At 40.7% G+C, this 19,201-nt stretch overlaps 1 protein-coding gene across 1 annotated transcript in view; it reads right to left on the minus strand.

Annotated features, from left to right (window-relative positions):
- Positions 1 to 17,801, minus strand: part of LOC144019232 (uncharacterized) — a 231,555-nt gene extending 213,754 nt beyond the window's left edge. The window contains exons 1-2 of the mRNA XM_077522163.1: positions 17,486 to 17,801; positions 17,287 to 17,399 (exon numbers count right to left, since the gene is read on the minus strand). Of these exons, the coding sequence (XP_077378289.1) occupies positions 17,287 to 17,399; positions 17,486 to 17,740 (368 nt within the window). The 5' untranslated portion in view covers positions 17,741 to 17,801. The remainder of the gene's footprint in view (positions 1 to 17,286; positions 17,400 to 17,485) is intronic.
- Positions 17,802 to 19,201: the final 1,400 nt, after the last annotated feature.

Genomic DNA, 19,201 nt, shown 5'->3' on the forward strand with positions numbered 1-19,201 from the left:
AGTGCTGTGCTAACTGTGCATGTTCAATATCGTGAAGAAAAACAAATCATTTGTGGCTCAAGGCAACATTCAAGGTAAAACAATACTGCTGTTATCCGGATGGGAAGTGACACAATCTTCAAGAACGGTAATAAATTCTTGAAAGAAAACGACACAGGTTATTATAGTAGTATGTTTGCCTGACTTTGGTGCAGGTCGCACTTCGTGACAGTATGAATTAAAGATAACAGTTATACCTAGCGTTTATTGGTTTGTTTTGAATCTTTATTTATTCATATTAACATATACACAAGTTCAAAGGTCTTTATTTTGTGGAGGCGCATTAAACATGGGTTACTCACATGGGTTACTCATTTTATAGTACATTCATTATTAATGATGTTGGCAGGAGATCGTTTTACAGTGGCACAGTTGACACCAAAACTGTCACCACGGCCCATCAGATTGGGTCCTCCAAATTGAAAAATTCTGCTGGCATCATTGGAGTAGCGTGTAATGTACTGGTGTGCTGCAACATATGTATGGGTCTGACTCATGACCCAGCCAGAGGCCTGTCTAGGAACGTAATTGTGCGCATGAAGCAGGATGTACTCACAAGAGAGGTTGGAAGGAGCAGAGAGACGAGGGGTAACAGAGCAGGGGAGAGGGGAGGGCGCTTGAAGGGTTTAGGGGAAAAATGTGGTCATCAATTGCTGGCAGCAGATTCAGGGAGAAGATTATTGGACGGTAACCCAGTGGCAGATGTCTGATGAGTATCTATTAACCTGCTTCTTACATCTCGGCGGCCATGTTACTGATGAATTCAGACCAGGAGGCCTTGTACCGCCCAATAGGAGGGGTTGCTAATCCCTCTCCACGAAAGAGCTGCCAGCGACCTCAGGACCTGATTGGCTGTATTTGTACTGCGCTGGCACAGCAAGCTCAGGCAGGATGTAGCTGAGGCAATACGAGTCAGCCCCTGCTGGGTCCGCTCCATTGCTCCTCTATCATCATATCACTCCTCTTTTATCCCCTTTTCACCTTCTCCACCTATCTCACTAAGGTGTTATGTCTACCAGACCACCAACTGCCCTATTTACTTGTCAATCCACTTAACCTTTCATATGTCCTTGCCTATTTCACTCAGTCGATAGCTCCCATTGTCTGTCTAGTACGCAAGGTCTTCGTGACTAGAATATGTTTGATAACCAGTTTGAAAATGCAAACCGGCTTGTGCTTAATGGCACAGCTGACAATATAATGACTGTAACAATCAACAGAATAACAGCTGTGACGTAGATGAAATGAAAGCAGGATATGAGGTTTGGGATACTTGACCACAGGTTTCCATCACAGGTGGTTGAGAAAGAATTAGCATCTCACCATACTCGTTCTACAATCTGACAGGCTTCATTCCGTGCTGACGTTGGACGATGGAACGAATAAGCCAAGTGAGAGATGAGGGTCTTTGCTCCACATCTGGTCTTCTATTAAAGGCACATGGGTCAAGCTTGGCCAATGACTCATGAGCATAGATGGAACCTCCATCCTGAGCCCAATCAGTCTTTGGTGGGGGGTGAGGTAATGGACCTGTGTTGGCTTCTCATCCTTCCAAGCACAGCTGAACAGCAAGAGCCTGCATAGTAGACCCAGAGCGCCAGGTGGCTGTCAACCCCTGCTAAAGGGATACAATGGACCCCATGAAGAGAAGAATTGAGGGGATGCACAGAAAATGGACAAAAAGAAGTTCCTAAGGATCACGTATGCCAAGACATAGTTTACAAGGCGGTTGAATAGAGTATAACAAGTATTGTTGTGTTAGTAAACTTAGCCCTGACACATATTAGTGATTTGCTAGTCACAAAATTGTTTTTGGGGTGAACCTATCCTCCGCTATTTCCTGAAAATGTTGTCTATACCACCATGTTGCATTTTGGTTCCACTGCCAAAGAACTATGGAGAAGTGAATGGGAGGAACTTCATGGTAACTTATTTTTCGGCATATTTCACTGAGCCCCAACGGCAGACACACTTTCTTTGCCAGGCTTCTTTGCCAACCTGGTAAAAATTCAACTTGGTCAGTGCAAGATGAGAGTTTTCTTGGCTGTGATGTAATGGTGGAAACATTATAGAGGAAGGAAAAACAAAGACAGCAATCCTACACTTTGGTAGATCGTGACAGGTAAGACAGTAAGGTGTTGCCTGGATACCCCACTTGGTTGACTGACTGTCAACTTAGAGAGGGAAGTCCAAGTTTGGAGGATAAAGTATAGTGACTGTACGGTGACCCATAAACTTGTCTCAGTGGATGTAATGAGGTCAGATTACAGGCTAGTCCACAGACTGGCTGTAAAAGGTTTGCCCGTAATCCCGCAATCATTAAAGGAATGCTTTGTTAGAAGAGGATGGAGGAGAGGTGAAAAAGACAGAGCCAGTCAAGAAGTAGGGGGAGAATGTAAGAGGTGTGTGGGGGGAACTCAATAACACTTGATTCGATATGAAAAGCCTCTTGTTGCCACCCAGGAGAAGCCAGGCTAGGAAGGATGTGAGGGAAGCCAGCCGAGAGACTCCAACAAACAGGAACAAGACGTGCCTTGTTCCGGGTTTAAGGAGCAAACAGATTAAGATGAATTGATGCAAGCTTAGTGACTTTGGAGAATGGGGCAGGGGGAAAAAAAAAACGCCCACGGATCAATAAGGCTTAGGAAGCAAGCAACCAAAGCCAGAATCTCCACTCACATTCAGTGGGGATAACTCTCAATGGAAGAAAGGTTTGCTTCACACTTTTTTTTTAATCTGTAAAGGTTAAACATATTTTTCTATTGATTTATATATTAATGATGCAAGAATGTGGTAGATCATGTGCCGTTAACTGTTGATTAATTATATCTCCAAGCGGCAGAGGTGAAATGGAGTGGCGTAATGGGATTCAATCAGCATAAGTGCTGCTGATTAAATAAGTAGCTTTTTAGAACAAATATTCCAGCTATGGACCTCACGTATTGCAAATCGTTTGGACAGTATTGTTTTGTCTTTTTATTGTTTTACAAGAAGCTAATTTTTGTCATAGTGGATCAAGGAAATTTAGTGTAACACATAACAATGATTCGTAATGATATAAAAGCACAAGTGATTAAATGGTGTTCAGTATGTTTGATGGCATTTGTTATTTATGCTTGTTAGCTACTTGTAAAGCTAATCTGAATAATATGTTCTGTACAATAACAATGGGAATATTAAATGTTTTTGACAGAAAGATTTTGTGTGAAGGGCGGTACGGTGGAAGAGTGGTGAGCACTTCCGCCTCCCTGTACGGAGGACGCAAGATTGAGTCCAGGCTCCGGCCTTCCTGGGTGGAGTTTGCATGTTCTCCCCGTGCCTGCGTGGGTCTTCTTCGGTTACTCCGGTCTCCTCCCACATTCCAAAGAAACATGCATGGCAGGTTAATTGGGCGCTCCGAATTGTCCCTATGTGTGCTTGTGAGTGTGAGTTGTTGTTCGTCTCTGTGTGCCCTGCGATTGGCTCAGTTCAGTGTGTACCCCGCCTACTGCCCGAAGCCAGCTGGGATAGGCTCCGGCACCCTCCGCGACCCTTGTGAGGAAGAAGCGGTTAAGAAGATGGATGAATGGATGGATTTTGTGTGAATATTTACAACGTTTTTTTCCTATAACCTTTTAGACAATTATAAGTTCAGCACTTACTGTGTGCAACAAACCCTCTGGGGAGTTAAACTAAAGCACATGCAGATAACACAAAGTCATATTGCTGGTAAGCCACATACATCCGGCGTCCCACAGTGCACTGTGACAGATCCATGCCTAAGCCAGCCTGGCGAGGCCTCTGCCCTGATGTTTGCACAGATCACAGAGAATCATTTAGGTTAACATGGTATTTATACAGCAAAGCCCTGCTATCTGAGGTTGGATCTGATACTGTTATTCTCGTCTATACTGGAAGATCTCAGGTCTCCTGACAGGAGCTGTGGCAGAAGCTATTTTCTATTGCTAATTCCTCAAGAGGTCCTCTGGCAATGAAAATGAGCGTACGGCGAGCTCATGCATTTGATTACACAAATATGAAACAGGGATCTTTAATATCTATTGTGTCAATATTAGCACGTCTGAGAAGAATGTCAAAAATCATTCTCTGTGTGCTGAATTAATGGTTAAAAAATATTATTGTTCAGTTGCTGCCTTTAGACTAGGAATAAATCCATTGTTGCGCGATTCAAAGTTTAAACCAACCAGAAATGGAATGGGTACAAAATATGGGCCATGAAAATATTTGTCAACTTGTGCCGAAGCCTATTCATCAACGGGTGAAGGATGTGTACACGGCAAGTGGGGGATTTATGAAATTCTAGAATTCTCAAATTAACAGTAGCTGACCCTCCATTCATTTTAAATTTGAAAACAATTAACGTCCTAAAATACACAGCTAAACAAAATATAGGCTTGGGTGAAGATGAACATTGGCTGCTGTTTCGCAGTGTTGTGTATTTATTGCATTGTGTATCATTTCTGTGACCGCAGGTGTGCCCTTCAACCCCATAGTCATTAGCCTTTCCAGACGTGGTCTGTAAACTGCAGCACGCCTGCTGGAAAATGTGCAGAGAAATAGAGGGAGAGAGAGAGGGAGAGATGGACAGAGAGAAAGCGAGAAAGCTAGAAGGGAAAGAAGGCTCCGGGGCCAATTACGGAGCAGAGAAAACAAAGGGCTATATTTCAATGATTCCTCCAGCTGTGCTGTTTATGAGCTGTGTGCTTAGTCGCTCTGTGACCTTCACCTCCACACTTGCCCTCTCTGAGGGAAAACAAGCTAAAATGGCCCCATGTTCAATCTTTCATTTCCCCTTGTTTTGCCACTATTCCTGTTGTGTTCTTACCGGTTAATGAAAATGTCTGATTTGGGTCCCCTACCATTTATACCATTAATATTTGTGATTCCACATCAGCACTGCCGTGACCCTGCCATCGTATCATAGTCGCATGCGTTAAATGGCCTCACGTAAAATTTAGGGGAAAAATGGGGCCTGTTCTCAGACTTAATAGCAAGGAGTACGTCATATGTAACCCTTATAACCTACCTGTCAGTCAGTACCTCCTGTCGACACATACACACACATGTGCACCTATTACAGACCTCATAAGCAGAGTCTGAATATCAGTCACTGTGGCCCTGTGACAGGTCTAACCTTCCCAAGCGGCAGGAGATGGCGTCTCCATGGTAGTCCGATTGACCAGAGCAATAAGCCGTCTTCTATGGTGTATTAAAGTCATTTTCCACATGCTACCTCAGCACGATCCATTGTTCATGCAAGCTCCTGCTGACCATGAAGAGAGGTGGGAGGCGAAAATGACCCTCATGTAGTCAAATTCAAATTACAAGGCTTGCGTGGTTTACATCATTTAAAGAGCCGTCCTCCTAGGAAAGACGAGCATTTTCTTTCCCCACTCGTAACATAAAAGGTGTAGTCATTATCACAGTCACTTGTGCAGCTATTTTGGCCTCTCAGAAGATCTTGGTTCTAGAAACGATTTGCTTTGAGGCATATGCTGGGGTGACCGTATTTTGAATCCCCCCCCCCCACAAAAAAAAAGAGGACAATTGGCCCGGTCCCGAAATACTGACCCTAATGATGCTCAAATTTTACTCAAAGATGCCATAAATTAGTACTATTAACGAAACAAAAATAAAACAGAAATACAGAACTCTCTTTTGAAGTCCTACTTGACAAATAAGTTAAAGTACCACTGATTGTCACACCAACCTAAGTGGGGTGACATTATTTCTCTGCATTTGGCCCATCCCCTGAGCAGTGAGCAACAGCAGGAGTCCTGCTCAGGAATCAGCCCGAGTTAATATTATTAATTCATCTTGATGTGAAGACATTGATCATGTTAATGATTTCTCACAAAACTATACGCAAAACAACTACATGCAATGATTTTACTTCTATTATTTTTCCCCTTTGTTTACATTTTCTAATTTCCTAGAAAATCACAATGCCCTGCCACCGGTGAGCTATTTTTGGAACAGGCCCAATGGGCTATGGGGCACCTTGTCGATAAAACCTGCACTAGCATATGCTTTTCTTGTGTGTTCTCAGTCCATGCTTTCCATTTGTGCCTCCTGAAATTTGCAAGCACAAAAGGAAAGAAAGGGGCAAGCGGGGCTTTTGTTGGCAAATGCCGCACTGTAATATGTTCGGGCCATCTGCAGAGTCCAGTGGCTGCTCTCCCTTGTTCTCCGTGTCAGAGGTTGTGTTGGAACCACCACGTACCTCATTCCGGTCTCTGCTGAAATCAGCGCCGGTCCGGGACCGAGTGACAAATGATTCCAATCTAGCCTGAGTGCCCTTGACTTGACCCTGACCACTGTAGACAATAAGGGTAAGCTCAGTCACTGGAAAAGATGTTCTGTGCTAATAAAGCAGAGTGCGGAGCAGGGGAAGCGGCGAACAGAGGCACAGCTGGGGAGGGTTTGGGAGGGAGGAGAGAGTTCAGGTTCTGACCTCTCAGGTGCAGGTTGATAATGAGTGTCCCTGTTTGCTCTGTGAAAATGACCACGGAGGGATGAAAGAAGTCGGGGCACAACAAAGAGCCCCATTCTCTGCTGTTCTGAAATGTGATCATTCCTGAGGATTGGCTTATATGAAAGCACCCCGTATGCTCTGTCGAAAAGGACGATTAAGACAAAATACAAACATATTGGACCATGGATGCCGCCACAAATACCAAACACACCTCCGTTAAGACCCCACACATGCAACCTGAACAAAGAAATAAAACCAGATGTTTACTTGCACACATGCAAGCAAAACCACACAAAGACATGCGAAGACAATATCCCAAATCCTGCATTCTGCTTATGGCTCCCCTTGTCTTCTTAATAAACCCTATAAAATGAGTGCGCTCTTGCCAAGCACGGTGCCATAAACATGCCACTCCAGAAAGGTTCTGGGCATCCTGCTAGTTATGCTAATGAAGCCCGCACCCTCTGTTTTCCACTCTCTCTTATCCTTCTGGCACAGCCTTCAGTCTTTCGCAGTACACCACTCCATTGTCATCCCCTGCCCCTGTTCAGCTGGCATCAGACTAGATAATACACAGCAAAACGAAGATGCAAGAATCCTTGTAAGAAAAAAAAACAAAAAACATGGCACGAGGATGTGGTTATTATTTCTTTGAACTTAAAATCAGGCCATTCGTCTTTATGTTTGCGTCCCAATTTGTAGCAAAATGTGGAACAAAATATAATTATCTCAAAATGCGTTGCATGAAGCTAATCGTGATGATATAAACACCTCAGGAGTAAATAATAGAAAAGAAACACGGCAAGATCATAACTTATTGAACGAACTAACCTTCACTTGTGTCTCCCGAGCTTTGAGCTGTGAAAGTGGTTTTGAGGCAGCAAGTACAGGCATGACTTCTTGTACTGCTGATTCTGGCAGAGTGGAGAGCACGAGCGGGCTCTTTGTTACGGAGACTTAGAAGAACTTAGTGTCGCGAGAGGAAAGTGCTGGGAACAACAGGAAGCAGTGAAGTCTGCTGAACTCTGCTGAGTGTCAGTGCAGTGGCAAGGATTATACCCTCCATCCTTTGGCTGCTTAACATAAACCAGTTGTCCACCCAAAGCCCAAAGTTTTCTTTGTATGAGTAAGGTGTGTGAGGATGCATCCTTGGTTGTTTGTTTGTGTGTGTCATTCAAGACTTCTTCAGGAGGCCAGCACTCCGACATGGATCCATGGTTTCCCTGCAGAGTGGTGTATCACAGATACTTTTGAAGAATATATTGGATAAGGAACAAACCATGGACAGGATCAGCATGCAGATGTAGGGCCTTGACTAACACAGTAAGCCCTTCCGAGGCCTCACTTTGTTAAAAGGGCAGACTAGAAAATACCCCTTATGATATATAGTATACTGTTTTCTCAAACGTTTTCAATAGTCTTGTCAAATTTACCTTAGACAAAAAAAAAAAAAAAAAAAAAAGGCCAAGAGGAATCACAACATAGGCAACTAAAATAGGGAATATAAATTGATCATGAAGACTTACGTAGACTGTGTGGCAGCATTATTCTGTTCAATCTAACAGCATTAAAAGCTCATGAAGTTCTCGACCTACAATGGCATGCAATCAACTAGCTTGAGCACCCTCAAGTTTTCCAGCCAACCACAGGACTACGTTTTTTGTTTTTTTGTTTTTTAACTATTTTTCATATGATTGTTTTATATTTATAGCCTATACAACTGTTTATTGCAATCATGACTTCACTACATGACTAGTAATACAAAATTGGGTTACGTCTGTGTCTTCAGAATGGAACTCTACGATAAATTTAGAACTCTAAACTTAACAAACCAAGATTTTAAAAAGTATCAAATAAAGATAGACACATCTCAAATTTCTATCCTGTTTGATCTAATTGGGTCATGTGTAACTGACCCTTTTCACACTGCGGTCATTTCTTACGACTTATCCATGTTGAGTGAGTGCAATGCGAAAAGGGCTTAACAAAGCAGACTTTTGGCAAGAAGCTGCCATCAACAATTGAACTCACAACTGTAAAGTGTATAGTCATGAATAAATCCCTTAAGAATGTTTTTGGGATGTGTGAAGAAGCCAGAGAAAATCAATGTAAGAATGGGGAAAATATGCAAACACCACACAGAGATGTTCCAGAGAAGATTCGAACCAGGATTTTTTTAACTGAGGCAGATGTACGGTACAGCATTTCAGTCAAAAACACCAACAATAGTAAAAAAAAAAAAAAAAACGAACAAACATGCAATATACTGTAAGTGAACTAAGTATTAAAATCCCCAACCAAAACAAGTACTTGGTGAGAGAGAAACCCTGTAGGCAAGCACAGCCATGAGACGTTTCTCGTAGAATAATAAGAATAATAAAACTGTTCTCCAGCCACCGTAAAATGATACAATACCAAAAAGAAAGTGGTGCAGTGCTACCATAAACACAATTGAATGGTCTACCACTGAGATGAAAGACATGATAAACTCGGTGTGTTTATAGGCGCAGTCCGTCATGCCACAAAATTCACTTCCAGGGATCAAGCCACTGGCGAAGCAGGTGAGGGTTTAATGGTTTATTCCACATTATGAAGTGAATGCAGGGACCACTGAGACGCTTGGTTCCTTCCATTCTGCACCACCATTAGATGGAAATGATTTCTGATCAGTAGCGAGCAGGCCCTGAATCGAATGAGTGACCTCAAGGTGAACATGGCACTATATAGCCCCATTGCAGGCTCACTCAGCCATCCATCCACTGTCGACATCATTACTTCCATATTTTACAGGTGTCAAAAAAGATATGGCTGTAAATGTGTGTGAGCTGGAGAGACTGTGAGGCAGACACGGGAGAGATGATGAGCAGTAAAACGAGTGAAGCGAGTGTGCTGTGTTGTGTTTTTAAAATACAAGCATTGTGCTCGTTATCTGTAGTCCAAACATTAGCAAGACCATGCTAGCCTATTTGGTTAGTTGGTGAGCATTCAAACTGTCTAGTGCATCTGGAAAGTAGTCACAGTGCTTCACTTTTCCTCTTATTGCAAACTGTATAAGAAAAAAATTCCACACCATAATTGTGCTTTTGAGATTTGGACAAATGTATTAAACATAAAACAAGTATGAGATAGATCAGCTCAAAATTTAAAGCTCGGGTGTGTCATGTTGCCACTGATCATCCTTGAAAAATGTCTACATCTTAATTGGTGATAAATTCACCTGATAGAAGGCACATGCCAGATCACAAACCAAGCGTTAACTTAAAAAGAATTGTCCATAGACCTGTAAGACGGGACTATCTAAAGGCACACATCCAAGCAAGGCTGTTGAAAACTTCCTGTAGCTTCAAAGTTCTAAATGAATGCATGCCTCCATCATCAATATATGGAAGAAATTTGCAGTCACCAATTGATCAGGTGGGATTGGCCTCAGATATGAAGGTGACCAAGAACCCAATGGTCACTCTGGACTCTTGGAAAGACGAGAAGCTTTCAAAATCCATCTCTGTAGAAATCCCAAAAAACAAGTTCCTCGTGAACAAAATAGGTAAAAGTGGAATAAAGTCGAAGAAGTCGAAGTCGAAGTGTTCAACTGCAAAATAAGACAAGAAGATACAAAACCTTGTGCATTGGCCTCAGGAATACATACATTCATGTTTTTTGTTTTTTTTTGTTTTTTCAGATACATAATTGTACAATTTTGTACAGTTTTAATGCAATGAAATGTATCGGCAGGATTCTACTGGCTATGTCCAATGAATACAGATAACTGGAAACCATTTAAGAGGTATGATATGAAGTCATACTGTACTGAGATGAGTACGAATGATACCACATAGGACAGCGAGGGGAAGTCTAGCCACTCGTCTCGGTATTCCCCGTTGCACAGTCATACTGCAGCAATTATTCCAAATGTTTGATCATCCTCACAGAGGCAATCATGGCTGAAAATCAATTTCAGGGACATCAGGAAAAATCAAAAAGCTCGAACCATGCCAACAAGGCCAAGGGCCTGTGTGAGAGAAGAGAGGATCCTCCCTCTCCCTCCTCCTCCTCCCCATCATCCCTTTTCCATTGCTAAAAGGTAATCAGCCAGAAACACCAGAGAGCCTGCTGTTAGCCAGAGCCAGATCCTGATCCTATTCAGAGCTGCTAGTGATGTGGAGCCAGGTAGCATCCAATTAGTGCTTAGTGTAACTTAATGCAAAGTGCTGGCAGCTCCCCCGAAATCCAAGCACTCATAGTTGTGCAATTTCCACGCTTCTGCTGTCAAATTTGGGAACATTTGATTTGGATTTCACAAGGCACCATGAAGTTGAAGATGCATCCCATTCGATGTTGCGCCGCTTATGGACATTTTCTGGTAAAACAGATTGCCCAGATTACTGATGAGACAGCAGACACGTCAGCAACGTTTGTGTGATGCTTTTGACAACTGTGTTTCAATACAGTCACAGTAAATTTTGCAATTTGCATTGGAACGTGTTCTAAAATGGATGGTAATCCAAAAATGCAGTATTCATACTATGAGTACATCATTTATTATATGGAGGTCCGCATGCTCTGGTAGTTTTATTACCAGACCAAAGTCAACCACTAACAAACTCACAATAGTACATACAGTTGTGCTTGAAGGTTTACATATGTAAACTTATGAGTGCACTGTATGGTGAGTAGAGCGTATTAGCAGAGATTGTGGTTTTGTTTTAGAGGATGTTGACAGAGATTACATGCGCCATTTACTGATTGCACCCGTGCATTTCGGTATATCGGTACGGTTTGGTCGAAGTACAGCGGTCGTCTGGGTCTCACTTACTTATGCTTAGTACTTTTTTTTTTTTTTTTTTTAAACTCGCACATTTTTGATTGGCTGTTTAAACATCTGAGACAACGTTCAACAACAATTCAAATTTTCATTTGAGGCAAAATTAGTTGCTGTCAAATTTAATGGCACAATGTTAGTTATAGGATAATCGAAGTCTTAACTTTAGAAAATCAGAGTTAAAACTTTATTTTAGGCTACAATTGGTCCCATCTCGTGTAGTCCTCTTTTCTACATCTTCCTGTCCACTCACTTTCTCCCCTGAGAGTAGACAGCTGTGAAGAGTGTCTCCACAGACTGTGGTCTCTGGCAGAGGGCAGACAATTGAGTTTTGGAAGCTGCTCGGAAGGAGACAAAGGGTGCCTGAGGTGGCTTCGTCCCCCCCACCCGTTTTTTTTCCCCATCAGGGCTCCACCGGCAGCTTGCCCACTCTTCCATAACAGCATTAGCAGACATCAATGCAGCAACAGTGGAAAATCCACTCCACCATGTTTCCTCATCAGAGATGTCTTCTGGGTGACCTCTGCCTCAGGTTTAGTGACTCGCGTATGAAAGATGAATATGTGCCAGCCTCTGAGGTTGAGCCAAATTCAACAACGGCTTGTCAACCATGAAATCATCTTTGCAGAGATAGTGTGGACAAATTTGGCTTTCTTACAGGCGCTTCGTCGGTGGGAAAATTCCTGACCTTTTCTTTATGTTCAAGGCCATAAAGATCAGGTTAGATTCTATCAAAATAAATCACGTAGAGGAAACATGGTCTATCTTTTATAATGCATCTCTGCACATGCATCTGAATCTTACTTTTTTGCCCTTTGCTTGGCAATATCTCCAGTGATATATTGAGCCTAACTCTGAAAAAAACAACACACGCTGCTTTATGTCCTCTGAGGACCAACAAAAACATTAAATACCAATTTGGGTTGGGTTCGACCAAGCTGACTCTGGAGATGTTACAAGATGTCGAGAAGGCCTCTAGATAATATAACCTAGTGTGTGTGGTGTGGTCGGAAAACTTGCATAGTCGAGGACCCCACAAGTTTGAAGAGCTCTTTGAGAGTTAAGACCTCAGTTAAAAATTTATTTGATTTAGAAGTTATGATGGGTACTTCTATAGGAGGATGCTTTGAACAAAAACACACAAAAGTGTGTGCATTTAATGGCCATCAGGTACATACATTATGTGAGAGTATGTTTATGTAAGAGGATCATCAATAGCGGAGACAAATCTCCCCATGGACAAATTCCAACTTCAAACAGATGCTCCACATCTGGATATTTTATCAGACAGTGTTCACATGCCCTCTCTTCTCATCTCCCTGAAAAGCATAGTTCCTGTCTACATTTGTTTTCTATTACCTCATAGCAGAAGACATGCTCGTTTGATTTTGTCACAATTTGCGTTCTGTGCATTTTCGATGCAGATAAGTTGATTGATTACAATAATAACAATAAATAGGAAAATTCAAGTAATAAATTGCAAATAAAATGACAAATTACATACTTCATGACACAGTAAAATCTTGAATCTTTAGTCGAGCCTTGATAATTATTGTATGTTCAGGCTTATTTTACTCAATAAATTAATTGTGACAGAGCCACCCTCTGTTGGAGACTCTCCACAATATTTTTCCTCACCGATTAGCTAAAATAAATCCTGTAAAGCTAATGTTTCTTGCTTGCGCACTCTACTACTATATCATATTTTATGATGTCCAAACATTTATTGAATCTTCAATATCCTGAATTTAAGTTACAGATTTTTCTTTTTGTTTATTGCTGGTCAGGTTGTGGTGGCAGCAGAATAGAAGAATTTAGTCAGCCAGAAAAGACCAAAATACTTCAAATGGAATGTGAATGTTTTGTAAAATAGTAACAACAAAAAAAATGTCTCCGGTAGCGCACAGAACAGGGCCAAATAAGCGTGAACTATTCTCTCTCAATTATTTTGATTCACAAATCAAAATCAGCTTCTATTGTTGGTGTTAATTGCATTAAGGTCGTTGGTGGTAACGGCCACAAAGGTCACAGTTCCATGTGCTGGGATTGGTGATTCACTATCCCAAAATTGGCAAATTGGTTACTTTTTTTTTTGTGTTTGATCCTGCTAACTTTACAACCAAAGGCGTATATGCCACGGAAGAGGCAGGACTGTTTTTGCACATAAGCTTTGGTTCCGATTCAGTTTGCGACGTGTGGACTGCGTCCCAATATTTGTGCTTCCGACTTTGTGCCCTTCGGTTGCACGTTCGCAACCCGGAGCGGAAACAAAGCTCATGTGCAAAATCACGGATGTCGGAAGTCCCGCCTCTTCCGTGGCATATACCCTATTAGGGATGGTAAAGTATCAAAACCAAATCGATACCCATTACCGGGCCTTATTTAAGGTATCGGTAATCACGACTGCAGCCGATACCAGTATCAGTGGTCCTCTTGTGGGCGTTATACAATCAGGAATTAGAAATTACAGGAATAAAAAATTGCATTTAATTTCATGCATTTTTTTTTAGGGATAATGTTGTATAGGTCTTTCTTTGAAATGATCTGTCATTATTTTTTTAGGTATATTTTATGTATATAAGTATTAGTGGATTTGGTACTTGGTATCGGTAACTACTCAAGAGTTGAGTACTTGGACTGGTATCAGTTTGAAAAAAAAAGTATTATTTTGCTCTATTTTAATATGCAATTGTACTTCTTTTCAATCTAAAGAAGGAAATACAATTTTGATTGTAGCTGTATTCATTGATTTATTGTACTGTTCCCAGTTGAGAGTCACTTTCTTCATAACATCTTTGGTCAGATGGGTGTTTGAAGCAGTAACTCAATATTATACTGAAAATAAAACAGCAATACATGAGAAATAATAAGAACAAATGCTCCATGCACAGCCCTCGGAGAAATATCCAATGTCATAAGGGAATCTCGAGACGGTGTGTCATGATAGGCTGCTGTTATCTGGTGGTTTTGGAGTCATAACCTTTACTGTTCCTTTGCTATGTACCCAACTGGTGCACATAACTTGATAAATGTTTTGTCTGACCTTCTGCATTTCTTTTCTTGATTTTGAACAGTGATTTTTTTTTCCTACCTTAGACGAGACCAGATCTAAATTCCGCTCAATGTGTTTTCATGTGTGTGTGTGTGTGTGTGTATGATACGCCAAGGTTGAAATATAAAACTCCAAAATCCATCATATCATAATACAGCATGTTGTTTAACACATATCGTGAACAAATCATAGAAATATGAGCATTTAAACATGGGCCAAGTACAGCATGTCTGTTCCAGTTTGGAAATAGTTAAAGGCGCCACAGGCCAGAACAGAGTCAACATTGGACACAGCTTGGCTGGCCTACACGTCCAGATCAATATCTGCAAATAATAAATTAGCTCCCCAGAGGGGTCACACTACACTTACAGCAGCAAGCTGCCCAGGAAAAGTCCACAATTGGTGTGTGAGACTCAATAAGCAAGGTGAATGACTGTGCAGGGGCACATCTTTAGCACTCTATAATAGAAAATTAATGGAGCTCAAATCAGTGCTGAGGGCACCCTGAGGGTTGCCTAATAGGCCTTGTTAGAACTGTCATCCCTCACACCGTCTTCTAAAATATCGCATGCAAACAAAGCCAAGACGGGAGGGAAGAATTGGAGCGTGGTCACATCTTGGTGGGAGGAATTGTGGGCAACAAGATCAAAAATAAGGAGAGATAGTGGGAAGTGTTATGTTCGGGACTCAATAATACTGTACTAGGACTTTCTGGTCGTGTTACAGGTTACAGGAAGGACGGTTCAAGCTTGTCTCAATATTAAAAGGACAACTAACCACTTTTGAAAAAAAAAATTTGACCTAAAGTTGTGGTAGTAGTATGGGCTGTTATATAGATAGATGGATGGATTCAGATACAGTAATTAACTTTATCAAATTTAGGGATGGGGGAGTAGTGTTGTCGTATTGGGCTGATACCGAGCGGGCGACATGCTTGCGGCCATTTAACAAGCAGGAAGTAGAAATTATAAGAATAGAAAATTGCCATACATTTCATGCAATTTTAAGAAAAATGTATATCCAGATATATGTGTCTTGCTGTAAAAGTATCTGCATTTGCATTTTTTCCGTAAATAGTATCCCCCCCAAAACATCTCCCAATTTCATACACAAACTTATTTTTTATTTTTTTGTACTACTTTACAGTCAAGCACTGTGGACTTCTAAACAACATTTTCTCAGCAAACTGTAATTCATTATGCGATGGGGAAAACAAATGGAAAATGTCCAAACTTTCCTCAGAGGGCCACATATAGAAAAACCAAAGGATGCAAGGGCCACACCCAAGCAATTTTATATATTTTATATATATTTTATATATATATATATTTTATATATATATATATATATATATATATATATATATATATATATATATATATATATATATATATATATATATATATATATATATATATATATATGTATAGATGTAGTATCGCGATATATCGCCGAATCGATTTTTTTTAACACCCCTAATATATATATATATATATATATATATATATTAGGGGTGTTAAAAAAAATCGATTCGGCGATATATCGCGATACTACATCGCGCGATTCTCGAATCGATTCAATAAGGGCAGAATCGATTTATTTTTTATTTTTTTATTTTTTTTTTTTATTTTTTTTTTAGGATTCACACCTTGAGCATGGAAGAATGTTATATGAACGGAACATTAAGCCTTAATATTTTATTTTAATGCTGTTCAAACATGAAACAGATTACAACCTCTATAAGACTGAAATTTCAGATAAATAAATAATACATTTTCATATAAATCTTACACTCTACAAGCTTACTGATTAGTATTTTCTAAATTTGAATGAAAAAAAATCGCAACAATCGACTTATAAATTCGTATCGGGATTAATCGGTATCGAATCGAATCGTGACCTGTGAATCGTGATACGAATCGAATCGTCAGGTACTAGGCAATTCACACCCCTAATATATATATATATATATATATATCACAGTTACTTTGGAAAAAATACTGCATTGTAAAATGTGATGATGTAAGTAGTTAAGGATTTTTTTTTTCCAAAATATTGGAATGAATCCCAACTTTATATTCTGAACCAAAACGAGAGCAAAAAAAAAGCAGTTAATGAATGATGCAGCAGTTTTGAAAGTGCTAAATAAATAAATATGACTTGAGTTAAATTAATAAATGTGATAGGATGACAATGTGGACCTTGATAGAACAGAAGGCGCAATAAACCATATTTGCTTCGAAAAATTAATTATTAATTGTTCACCACAGTGTTGTGAAAAAAAAAAGCTGTCACAATTTTACATGTAAACGATTTCATATCTAGAAAAGCACGACAGAATATAAAATGCATTAATTAGTAGTAGTGGTAGTCTACATCAACTGTACAAAGGCAGTTTTAGTATATGCTGTGGGCTGCTGAAAAATGGATGATGGGCCACAAATGGCCCCCAAGCCATAGTTTGGACAGTTATGACCTAAAGTGTAAACATATTCAATCCAGGTTGTTACAAGTTGATCTATGCTATCAAAATGTTCCTGAAAAAGCAGATCCCATATTTCATTCACGTTGCTCGCTTTCTACACAAAACAACCTTTGGAGTCAATAAACACACTTTGTATTGATCCTCGCCTCTCAGCAGCAAAGCATCCAACAATATTTACTGTGCTCATCTAAAGTGGAGACAAATGGAAGTATTTGTGTGCCCAAATGTTTCAATTAACTTCAATCAATTAAAGGTCCAAGGTATAATAAAATGTGTAAGTGCTTTTCTACCTCTCCTTAATTTGCCTATGCAGAAATAGTAGGGGTGTAACTATGTGAGTGGGGAGGAGTTTATCCACTCATCTCCTCTCCCACCACAATCCCATCTAGACTCCTGCAAACTGACAGTGAACTCACCCACAAGCCGCCCCTCTGACGTCCTGCAGCGCAAGCAGTGTGTGTCGCGCTCCACAGGCCACTTGAGATATTTTCAAAGATGATGGAAGACTCCGGTACAGACGCGGCGCCGGCTGGAAATAAAAAATGAACAAAAGTTTCCATCGAGGTAAAGGCACGTAGAGCATGTCGGAGATGCGCTGTAGCAAAGTTGGTGTACTCCAGTAGTCTTGCAGCCAGGCACATCTTCAGCAGATCCACCAAGATGAAGACGGAACAACGTTGACAACAGAGGGAACAAGAAAGAACCGGCATAGTCCTTCATGAAGCCGAGCTGTGTAGATCTGATGCTTTTTGCAAGTCCCCGAGAGTACGTCTGTCTGTCTGTCTGTCTGTCTGTGTTCATGCCAGTGCCACAAAGAAAAAAAAAATGAAACAGCCTATGAGAAGAAAAGAAAGGCTGGTTCCTCATCATGTGCTTGTTAGCTTGTCCAATCTATGGCAATCAGCACAGTCCCAGGGGTTGAAAGACATGTGAAGCCGGGGAAAAGGAAGCCGAGCCTGAGCAAAAGATCAATACTGCACTGTGAAACAAGAAGTGCGGGCTATTTACTCTCCATTGATCTGATGAGGCTGGAGAAACACCTCACTCCTCTATTAAATTGAGGGTATAACTCTACTGTGGAAGGCTCTCTCTCTGTTTTCCCCCCTTCTTTCTTCACCTCAAGGTCACGATAAAGCCACAATATCCACAAACAAACAAAAATGGATTGCTTTGGCCTGGGAAAGTAATTAATCAGCGTTAAAATGTCCAAAGCACCAATAACCTATTTTAAGTGAAGTTGGGATCAGAAGAACAGCAGAAGCATGGAAGGACAGGAGAGGATGTACTGACAGATAAATATAGACGACAGCAGAGAGCCACTAGCACTAACCTATCATCTCTACTTGCACAAAAAAAAGATTATTCATAATCAATCACTTAACACAGTCAAAAATTTCTACAGGAATTAGTAGTCACGTAAACAGCAAATGTGCAATAAATCTAATGTGCTTTTACTGTAGGCATGCTTAGTGGGAATATTTTGCATATTATGTTCGGTTGTGATGTAAGAATTTGCGATTGGCTGGCAACCAGTTCAGGGTGTACCCCGCCTACTCCCCAAAGCCAGCTGAGATAAGCTCCAGCACACCCCGCGACCCTTGTGAGAATAAGCGGTCAAGAAAATGGATGGATGGATGGATGGATGGATGGATGGATGAATGGCATCATTGATCAAATCAGCAAAATAACATAATACAGCAAACACAATCTCGTTCACTCCAGTGATATTCTATGCTGCCATTGATAAATCAAAGTTTCTCTGTGTTTTGGAGAGAATTTTTCGGGTTTAATTGTTAACTATTTTTTTCCCCCAATGCATTTCAATGGGCCTCAACTAAATGTGAACTTTGGCGATTCGTGGGCCAGTCCAGTCCCAATCCCTCGTGAATAGCGGGGGTCCACTGTAAAATAAATAAACAAGCTGTTTAAATAGATTGATCCAACTTCTGATCAGCTCAGTTATTTTTTTTTTCTTAAAATCCTAATCATGTGAAGTTGGGTAAATTGACAATGAGTTGGCAGGCACTCTAGAGACCCTTCTGTTTATATGCTAGCAATTCAAACGTCCATTTTCCCAAAAGTTTAAAAAAACAAACAAAACAAAACTCAGCAATGTAATTACATACTCAGTAATAAAACCTTAAAGTTGATTTACCCCCCATAATTCACATTACTGCGATTGGCTGGCAAGCAGTCCAGGTTGTACCCCGCCTACTGCCCAAAGCCAGCCGAGATAGGCTCCAGCACCCCCTGCGACCCTTGTGAGGAATAAGCGGTAAAGAAAATGGATAGATGGATGGATAATTCAAATTATTTCCGATTTCATTGTGC

The sequence above is a fragment of the Festucalex cinctus genome, chromosome 5 (assembly GCF_051991245.1).
Source record: "Festucalex cinctus isolate MCC-2025b chromosome 5, RoL_Fcin_1.0, whole genome shotgun sequence".
Lineage (NCBI taxonomy): Eukaryota > Metazoa > Chordata > Actinopteri > Syngnathiformes > Syngnathidae > Festucalex > Festucalex cinctus.